The sequence below is a fragment of the Rhagoletis pomonella genome, unplaced genomic scaffold (assembly GCF_013731165.1).
Source record: "Rhagoletis pomonella isolate Grant_MI unplaced genomic scaffold, Rhpom_1.0 Rhpom_scaffold_05546, whole genome shotgun sequence".
NCBI classification, from domain to species: Eukaryota; Metazoa; Arthropoda; class Insecta; order Diptera; family Tephritidae; genus Rhagoletis; species Rhagoletis pomonella.
Genome location: NW_023464084.1, coordinates 1 through 10994, shown reverse-complemented (window position 1 = coordinate 10994; position 10994 = coordinate 1). Strand labels below are relative to the sequence as shown.

The 10994-nt window shown below is 34.6% G+C and overlaps 1 protein-coding gene across 1 annotated transcript; it reads right to left on the bottom strand.

Annotated features, from left to right (window-relative positions):
• Positions 1-1027: 1027 nt before the first annotated feature.
• Positions 1028-4921, bottom strand: LOC118755175. The gene is made up of 3 exons (XM_036490027.1): positions 4771-4921; positions 1422-1723; positions 1028-1360 (listed from the first exon to the last, which is right to left on the bottom strand). The coding sequence occupies exons 2-3, from the start codon at positions 1609-1611 to the stop codon at positions 1167-1169; spliced, it is 384 nt and encodes a 127-aa protein (XP_036345920.1). The 5' UTR covers positions 1612-1723; positions 4771-4921; the 3' UTR covers positions 1028-1166.
• Between the last annotated feature and the right edge of the window lie 6073 nt (positions 4922-10994).

The window sequence follows — 10994 nt, the reverse complement described above, 5'->3', positions numbered from 1 at the left end:
TATTTGGGGGTATTGAAGAATTATTCTTCAAAAACGGCATGACACCAACGTATGTCGATGCAAGTCGCACCCTTTGGTTGTCCTTCCATGACACAGTTGCCATATCTACACCATATGCTGTGCTAACGAACTCAACGGAATATCCTGTTTTAGCGTCTTTATACTCTTTCTCTCTTTGATTTGGCTACTTAAGAGTTGAGAATTCGATTAGAACGAATAGTGCCCAGATTAAAAATTTAGCTTTAATTTAAAACAAATGTTCCAAATTTCCGAGCTCTAGTTGATTAATAAATTCGGTATGAACCACGCACTTTTTTATTAATGTCGATGTTGGTTCTGCGCAAAGATACAGTGGATGGCGTAGCTGAAGTTGTATGCACAATAAATGTTGTATACCTTTTACAGTTGCCTCTTCTCCGGCAACACAGAAAATAGAATCTAATGAGAAATTATAATCCCTAAGCGCGGCCGAAGGCAGAAGCAAGCGCAACCAGGTGGTTGACTAACAAAATGCATTATTTCAATGGCTTGGAAGCAGCTGTTATTGCATTAACTGGATTGAGAACAAGTTCTTCAGGCATAGGAGGAATTATAGCTTGCGGCTCAACAATTAAACCAGAAGCTGACATAGACATTGACAGCTGACATTGTTGCTATGCCCGACAGCGCCGCATACCTTTATGAGTCCATTGCCATAGCGAGGTCTTACTGCGCTACTATAATTGCAAATGCATCTGAATCCATAATTTTCATCAAAATATGTAAAATCAACAAATTTTAAAATAAATGAGCACATGGTAAGTGTTTCTTTAATTCCTTTCCACTTTGTTTTCTGTCATACAGCTGAATTTGAAAAACAACTGATATCTGGCAATGCTGCACATCTTTCCGCAAGGCTTGTTGCAGGCCGATTTTTCGTTTTTCGTAACGTAGCGACGAATTACGAATTACGAAAATTCGGATTCTAGAATAAGGGTGTATGTCTCTGAAACTGATAATACAGTATTGATATTTTCTTGGCGTGCAGCACGGTTTGTTTCCGAGACAATGAGGTTGACTATTTCAGTTGATAAAAAGCACTTGAAGCACTAGGAAAGCGTTTATAAAGTTTTTATAGATTGTGGTGGGGAACTATTTCCTCGAAAGGTCACTTCATTGATATGCAACTAACTGTAGTGACTTTTTTCCCATAAAATTTGTTGAAATTCTTTGATATCGATGTCGGTTAAATTTTTACCGCTGAAGACGCAATGAGAGGGAGTGCATGTAGGGCCATAAATTTCTATTTCGGGTAACGGAGATCGGTGTCGTTTGTTTGGTTTGAAAGATGCTCCGGCCGATATGGTAGAAGCTGGTTCTTCTAATATAAAAATAAAATTTAAATTCAGTATTAAAATTAGCTTGATTTACCGAAATATTACCTTGTTCTATAGAGTTAACATTTAATGCTAAATTGGTATACTTGCAGATGGCCGAGCTCGTATCACAATGCTGCACTGCTTCTAAGCACTGCGATATTGATGTGTCAGTAGTTTCTCCACATTCAATATAATCTTCAGGTAGAAAATCAGGGTCAAAATCATCATAATCATCACTATCACTAGTCATCATGACTTAGTTGGCCATCCACAGACATCATATACGCTTCATCCGACAGCTTAGACAGTTTACATTTTCGGTGGTTGTTTCACTTTTGGAACTCCCACTTCTTTTTTATCCATTGCTAACAAAATATAATTGAAAATGTCGGTATATTTAGAAACAAAAAAAACTTCGAAACGTAAATTTATATGAAAGGTGTTATACGTTGGCAACTTCTCGCTCTAATCCGCCATCTTGCACTACCTTAGGAGAAACTGTGTTGTTTCTTTGCTTATTATTATTATTACAATTACTGGACATTGGGAACGGAAAGCTGCCAGTCAATGAGTGATTAAGACAAATTTTATGGCCTGATAACACAGGCCGACAAATAAGACCGATCTCCTTACCCAGAAACCAGACTATACTTTCCCTGGCTTGCATACACAAGCCACTTATAGGTTAGAATATCTCAATGTGATAGAGCAATTCTGTGGCCAGATTTGAATTCAGCGCACCGAAAACCTTCGGGAAAGTATAGTCTGGTTTCTGGGTAAAAATTTTGTCGGACTGTGTAATTTTTGTTACTTAGAATCATCGAAAGCAGAACTGATCGAAGGAATGTTTCTTTATTAAGAAAATTAATTATAGGAATCACGATTGGCTCAGTGAACGGACTATTCTTGCTTGCGAAGAATAAGGATGTCTATCAACTAGTAATAACAGTGGTATTGACAACAGTCGTTGCTTGGCCTCTTGTTTACTTTGGTGAATACCTGTAATATTATTTAATCCAGCATTCAACGTGAGGAAATAGAATGAATATACGTCGATAAACAACGTTGTGCAAAAAGACGCTTCAACGGAATTTTTGAACTCGATTGATCTTCGAGGGAGACACCACATACTGAAATTGAAAATAGGTGTGCAAAACTCTGCAATTGCACGCGACTCGCAGTTAGGAAATTGATGAAGAACGTAGTGTAAGTAAAGATTTTTACGTGGCCTTTCAAAGGTGAAGAATTCCCATGATTCCGACCGATACACCATTTTAATTTAAAAAACTGCAATTCCCAATTCGATTGACATTCGGAATTCCAATCAATAATGCTCCAGGTCGGACTTTGGAAAAGTATGGCTTAGTTTTAGATGCGGATTGATTCTCAGATATTGCGTGTTCCTGTGTCGGCAAACCAGATATGCTTGATATCTATGCAGAGAATGGAAACACAACAAATATTGTGTGCACACAAGTACTTATTACATAACCAAACACATATAAAACGTATGCTTTGTTTCGTTAATTATTTATCATCTGTATAACAGGAATATGCCACAGCACAGCGTTTTTCCTATAAATATTGACGATGCAACTGATTTAACGATCTATTGGTGATAAGATATGACCGTTTTTATATGAGACCAAATTTAAAATGGAAAACTATGATGATCGCAATCTTCCCGTTAATATTAAGAGCTTAGATTGCGTAAGTACTTTCTAGAGGTACCCAGGAACTAGTTTTCGTGTGTCGGATAAAAAAAAAAATACTTGATTTTTTTTGACCCGCCCTAATGTGCACGCAAGAAAGGTTATTCCTTCACATGAACTTAGCACACAAAAAATTATGCACTCACCTAAATTTCAGTTCTGCGTGAACAGATATGCTCTTTGGTCAAAATGACCCACAATTTGTGTGCAGCTGTGCAAAATAACAAATGATTATCTACAAAAATTTGTGTTTTTTTTGGCTTTTTTTTGCTTTAAAAGCCATTGTAGACACTTAACAGAGGCATTAAAAAAGTTGTATCGCAGTGCGACAGTTTTTAAGGTAAGTTCAGGACAGATTTCTTTCGAAATTCGGTCATTTTGATTTAATTTGTGCAAAAAGGTTAAGAGGGTTAGAGGAATGCTTAAATTTGGAAAAAATAAAACATTTCATATCACTTCTCGAAGAAAATTCCAAAGTAATTTTAAAATTTATACTGTTTCCTTCCCATGGAAACTGCGGAGTGCTGGTATTTCCTAAAGGGGTGTCACCAAACAAAGCACAAAACGGTTTGAATAAATATATCTGTGTTCGTATGGAAAAGTAGCTTATGTCGAAAGGTTGGCTTTAGTATAATGCGGCATTCCTTTTATTCTTTGAACGACAAGGAAGTTTTTGATGAGACTTAATAAGAATATTGACTTGCTAGTATCGGAACTATTTCTTGCACGTTTATTTGCTAAAGGTTGTTCAACAGCTCAGCGCCAGCGAGTCATTCGCGATCGTATGCTGCAAATGCCGATTTATATTAAAGTCAGCCTTTCGACATAAGCTACTTTTCCATACGAACACAGATATACTATAAATGTGGTTAAAACACACTTTCGTGGCTAAATCACGTCTTCGAATAATCATATTTTTATTTAATATCAACTTGATTACAAAATACATACATATATACTAATCTGGACTATACAAGCATACATACATATAAATATAAGTATATTCACTAAATTCCGTTTAGCTGAATTCGCGTTGAAGGCAATCTCATAACTCACTAAATAACCCTTTACCGAAAGTCAAACATCATTGTTGGTTTGTGCATAAATATGTAATACGGCAAATTTTTATAAATTGATTTTATGAAAAATACTAGGCTATTCATTTCAATACAGAGCCCAGTTTGTGAAGCAGAGAATACACTAAGCGATGGATAGCTAAACGGAAAGTATTGTACATATATTTTTGCATATAAAACTAACCACTATAAACATACATTTGTACATATCAGCGCGCAAAGTAATGCTGCTATCTATTGCAATTCGTATAAAGTAATTATAGAGCATCTGCTAATACTGGACCACATTTCAAGAATTATGTACATTGTTAACTAATATCCTGGACTCTAATTAAATTAGTTTAAGAAACGGTTATAATTTTTCCAACACTACATCTGAAAGAAATTGTTGAACCCTTTTACAATTGAATGAAATCTACCAAACACTACATTTATGCACAGGGTTCATAGGCGAGCCCTCAGGACACTTAAATTCCCTTGCAAAGTCTCTTGAATTCGATAGAGTTCCAATAACCCGAAATCGTCCAGGGCTATGTATTGCTGTATTAAGTTTATTTCGTACTGCCTCGGGTCGCATAGCGCCGCACCATACTTGGCCGAAATTGAGAAAGAATAGTTGCTCACCCGTCATATTGATACCTGGAAGACGCTCATCAGCAGCAGCCGCTGGATTATTTGTCAGCCATTCTTTATAGGCATGGAATGCTTGTCGTAAACCACCATTGTCGGCAATGTTTTCACCTGTAGAGTATAATAAGCATGAAGTAATCGTAAGTATGTACATATACAAACATATGTATGCAAATTAATTGGATTTTTAAATCACAAATGTTATAAACTAAAACTTATTATACATATTCCCATATGACGTTTTGTTGCACAACTGCTTGATGTTCTTTGACTTTTTAGTAAATATTTGGCGCGTAAACTTCGCACCCTTCGAATGGCAAATGGTTTTATGAGATGCCTTTTAAAGGCGGAAATGCACTCAGAGGTTAGCCATTGCCAGCCGGGGAGCATTCGCTGTTATTAAAAGGATTTTTTTTTTTATTAAATACAACTTTCGGATAGTTTTTCTCTTGAATCTGAAAGCATAAGGATGTAGCTATTTAATATATACACTGAGGAAAAAACGCTTAGGAAAAGTTAATATTTTTTATTTGATTACCGTTTAAAAATGTTCGTATTTAAATATAAAAAAAATAGTATAATTAAATAATGAATTAAATGTTTTTTTCTTCTTAATTACCAAAGCATATGTGAAGTGCACGACATATTTTAAAACGTATATACTCAAATTTAATACGAGTTGGGTTGGTGCCCTTTCACATGCGTATTATTTTAAATTTAGCACGTTTTTTAAATTATAAATTTTTTTCCCTCAGAGTACCTAAAATATCCCTGCAGGGAAAGTTACCAGTTGTGAACTAGAATTCTACCAGTTTGCGTTTCAGCCCAACTAGTTCACGCTCAATATAGGCGACTGGTATTCTTAACATTGCGATGACCTACCAGACGACAATTGTCAGGCTATGCATCAGCATCTACTCGTAGAAATACTAGTAGCATCACACCTGTTGATGAGGTAGTCTGCCAGTTCATCCCCCGTGCAAAGCATAAGTATGCCATTTTGCTCGCGGCGCTCCAACAGTCGCAATGGTCCCAGGTTCAAGTCCAGGCGCAGGGAAAACTTTTTTTATTTAGCGTTTTTAGTATAATTTTTTAATTAAATTGAACAAAAAAAATTTCAATTCCTTTGGCACAAGCATTTCTTCCCATATATATGCTTTATCGGCAATGCAATTAGATTTACAAATTTGTTATTTATATTTAAATTGAAACAATTATTTTTACTTACATTGATCTAACTTTAAAAATTTTAACCACCTCCGAGCGGTCTCGAACCTGAGATTTCAAAACCATAACCAGTAGTCTTCACGTGACGCCACAGCCGACATTTGTAAGAAAAGATACTATGCGTTTTATCTTCGGCTTTGGCAATTCAAGTCAGATGTCGTTCAACGCCTGAGTTCTTCTAAAATACCAAACTGGTAGGCACATACTAGTTAATGAACTAGTATTTTTTCCAAACTGGTTTGGCTTTTCAATGCAGGGAGTTATGAACGTTTCAATAGCGGACTGTTACATTAAAATTTTTTTGGAAATTCTTTTTAAAGCTGCTTTATATTATCGAAAAAGTCTGCTCTCCTTATATAATGTTTTCAAAAGTTGGTGCACAGTTTCTTAGCTTAAGGATGGAACTCACGAGCTACGTAGTTATTGAACTGACAAAATTAATTTTGGGGTCAATATTTGCAAATAAAAGGGCGGACTGTCACAGAGAAAGATATGCGATATGTTTTTAATGGCTTTTAGTGTGTTTTATGCAATAAGTAGCATGAATTCGGTATACATGCAATTAGAGTTACAAAATCATCAATGGTTGGACTATTCGATATTTTCGATAGTTATGGACTCACCATTCGATAGTATCGATACTCCTTACTACGGTACTATTTATATTGAATGTAATATTAGTAGAGAACAAGTAAAGAAGTAAAAGTTCGGGTGAAACCGAATTTTATATACCCGGCGCAGGTATCAAAAATTGTCGTTTCAATTTTCTCTCAAGTACCTTTGCATGATAAGCAGTGGTTTGTTTCCTCGATTTCAAACGTTTTCGATAATATTACGAATAGAATCATGTACAAAACATAGGTGTACCCATAAATTAAAAATAGGATCAGTCCAGCGCCTTCGTCTTGACGGAGCCACAGCCGCTAAACCTAAACGTAGAATACGTGGTATTATTACGATCACATTCAAGTAAAACACGATACATACATTAAATATTCGCTTTGATTGTATTGAATTGAATGTTTTTTTTTGTATTACTTTTTATATTATATTATCGTCGTCTTCGGATTTGTGCATAAGTTAGCTAAGACTTCTGAAACAGCTGGCAACCCTCCTAAATATAGTTCAGAAAACAAAACCCTTTTAAATCCATTCCATTTGATACCCATATTTTTGAGAATTGCTTTAGCTTATTAAATAATTTGAGTTTACCTTTTTAAACAGGTGGAAACCTACTTTAAAATTCTAAATATTCAAACTAAACCAGTTTTATGATTTCAAATAACTTGGATATACAAAAATTTAATCCGAATTATCAAATAGGTGGCAACCCTATTCAAAATATTTCTAACTAACTACAGTATATTTTGCTTTGCTGCCTCTATGCTTAAGTGCACATTTAAGATACCTATCCCAAAATGCGCATCAAAAGCATTATTTTTAACATTTATAAGGAAACTGCTCCGATAGATGCATTCAACATACCTGCACATTGGCGATACCTGCCTTAAAAATTGTGCGACTAGTATCAATTATCAATGAAAGTATTACGTTTACCTGCACTGGCCCTACAATTACCTAATTTTACAACCTTTTATTTATTTTGCTCATCTCGCAGAACAACAAAAATGGCTATCAACTTATGTAGTTATATAGATAATTAGATAACATTCGGTAAAAATTTCGCTTGCAATAATTTCTACATGGTAAGTGCTCCGCCAATATTTGGTTTCATAGGGATTCGGATACCTTCCTCATTGAAGTAGTAAAGAAAATTCGCTTAAGTGCCTTTTTCGGTTACGTGCACAAGTTTTTCGTGCAAAGAAGGATGTGCAGCTAAGCAAAGTATACTGTACTACCTTCTTAAACCTCTTTTGTCTGACACCCATGTAGTAACAGCTTATTCACTTACACGTAGTTAAAATATAAAGCCTTTTCAAAACCATTTCGGTTGATACCCATAATGATATTGTAACAATTAATTTAACTTTTTAAATAATTTGAAAACAAAACTCTATTAAACCACATTTGTTTTTGTTTTGCCCTGAGGTATAGGCGCATATACAAATTTACAATTTCAATATAAACAAGTAAGAAAGTCTAAGTTCGGTTGGAACCGAACGTAAATACCCGGCGCAAGTATTAAATATATGTTTTTTCACCTTTCCGAAAGCTACCGCTACATGGTAAGCCGGGTCGTATCAATTTTGAGTAAATTAGCGTCCTTAAATTTCGAAATATTGAAGCTTCAAACATTTCTGAAATTTACCGTTATATGAAGAGCGGCCGTAACTTTAGTCCGATTTCAACAATTTTCAACGTTTTGCTTTTATGTGGTAAGCACAATAACCATACCGAGTTGGGTACAAATTGGTAGAACGGTTACCGAGATACATACACTCCCGGCAAAAAGTATTGGCACGGCGAATTTTGCTCAATATATGCACCTATTTCTATTCTAATATTTTTCCGCCAATTTTTTATAAAAATATGGTTCATTCTACAACAAAAAAAAACTTTGTGCTAAACTGGCGAAAATTATATTAATTTTCATGCAAATTTTCAACTTGAATTTTCTTGAGTATGCAGTTTTGTAGCCCATTAAAATATAGTTTAACAAAATGCAAGTTCGGAGTTAGTCAAAATCGCATTGATTTTTGAGATTTTTTTTGTTGAAGGTGTTTTGAATTTTTTCCATATAAAGTATTTTCGAAATTTCTTTTTGTATGGAAGAGACTGCGAGAAAAAAATGCCAAAAGTCAACGGTAATTTGTAGCTACTTAGAACTTCAACTTTAATACAATAAAATTGATTGGGCTACAAATCTGCATATTCAACAAATTCTTAAAAAAATGATTAAAAAGTTCAAAAATTTGCATGAAAATTTGCTTAATTTTCATGAGCTTTGCACAAAGTTTAGAAAATATATTTCTATGTTTTTTGATGTGAAATTAATCATGTTTTTATAAAAAATTGTCTGAAAAATTTTGCAGTAAAAACTGTTGCATATATTGTAAAAAAGCAGCCGTGCCAATACTTTTTGCCGCCAGTGTATATGTGATCATAAGTGGACGGTGCCACGCCCATTTTCCAAAATTTTATCATAAGCGTATTTCTTGGTAAAGAATTGTTGCAAGCATCAATTTTGAATAAATTAGCTTTAATATTTATTGATTTATCGAAGATTTCTTATTTCTCTAAATTACCGTTATATGGGATGTGGGCGCGGCTATTGTCTGATTTTAAAAATTTTCGTTCATTTCATAAGTTATACCAAGCCAATAACTGTTTGGAAGAAATTGATTCAGCGGTTACCCAGATATACGCATGTAACTATAAGTGTACGTGGCTACGCCCATTTTCCAAACATTTATAATATTCTTATTTTTCGACTAAAAATTATTGTAGATATCAATTTTGAGTGAATTATCTTCAGTAGTTACTAAAATATCGCATCGTGAAATAACACAAACGGCAATAACGCAAAATTTGCTTTATTTCACTTTTAAATGGAAAATAATATCAAAATCTGAGTTTTGCTTTATTTCCAACAAAGGTATAATTAAGCCATTTCATGGAACAACCAAAAGTTTCCGTTCCTGTTCGCAGCAGAGAATATTAAGGGTATTCATCAAACCTTATAAATTCATTGTATAAACTTATAATTGTGTAAACCTTATAAATGAACTGTCAAAATTTGTATGGAAACTCGTTTACACATTTCTGATAAATTTCTCCAGCGATTTCACTGAATAAACTTGATAAACTGAAGCTAATGCAACTTGGGCATTAATCGGGATCCGCATAAACTGATAGAGATCTGGTTCAATTATTATCCGTTCTGTTTGTTTTGTTTGACTGATAATTTGGCTGTAAAGTTTGGTAGCCGTGACAAATGAATTCATACATAAACGGACATTCTGCCATTGTTTCTTTTAACTTGCTTCAAATAAATAGCCTTTATGTTATATGTATATTTATTTAATTAGATATTATCCCGTAAATATAATTTTTCCCATTTAGTGCGTTAGTTTCCATAATTTCTATAACCAAAGAAAACACGACTATTGTCGCATGTGTAAACGAAAGGAGAGTGTGGGTCGTTATCTGCTTGATAAAGTTATCGGTTTAGATGAACACCACTATTGTTTTTAGTTTTATGTTAAAATTTCAGCATTATCATCACTTGCTTCACCATATCCGAAATGTGGATTTCGTTTACGAAGACGAAGCGAACATGTGGTACGAAATAGTGATGTAAAAATATGTAAAATTTTGCTTCCCTCAGATTTCTAAATTTGAACGTATAGTCGGTACAGGCAGGTGGGATGAATTGCGCAATAAACAAGTGAAGTAATAAAATGGCTTTCTCGCTTTATTTTCTGACATTCGGCTGTCTTATAGTCACATTTTATAGTCAAATTTTCAAATAAGGCAATGCCAAAATATTCCTTCCCACTCTAATATTACTTCACCTGGTGTAATTCCACCATGGGTGGGGTGCATGCAATAACACCATACGCAATAATTCCCATTACTTGGACATTAAAAATCAGTTTCAGAAGTGAACTAGTGTCATTTTATTATTATTATTTTTTCTAAACGGTTATAATGCAAGCAGTGCATAATTCCGAAAGGACGGGAGGGGGCGGTGGACGCGAGCGCGCGCGAGCGTGATGTCGAAAGCGGCGCGGCGTGGCAAACTGTGAGAAGGTTGCGAATGAAATGTTCCTTTTACACAAAAATGGCAAGGTTGCGCGTATAAAAAAATTCAATTTGTGTTATTTCACATTCAACTGGGAAATAACACAAATTTTTTTTACTGCCGTTCGTGTTATCTCATCCCCCTCCTCCCCCCACTCTCTTTTTAAAAAGCCCTACCTGTGTTTGATACTGTTTTTAAAATGTCTTTTTTAGGGTGAAAATTTCTCAACTGGACCTCGGATTTCAGTGAAGTTCAAAATTTGTGGGTAGAGAGGTTTCTAGATGTG

Excerpts from the sequence above, each read along its gene's own strand:
- LOC118755175 (XM_036490027.1), bottom strand. The coding sequence starts at position 1,611 with ATGATGACTAGTGATAGTGATGATTATGATGATTTTGACCCTGATTTT. Across the intron at positions 1,361-1,421 it reads TGTTAACTCTATAGAACAAG|AAGAACCAGCTTCTACCATA; the intron begins GTAATATTTCGG and ends TTTTTATATTAG.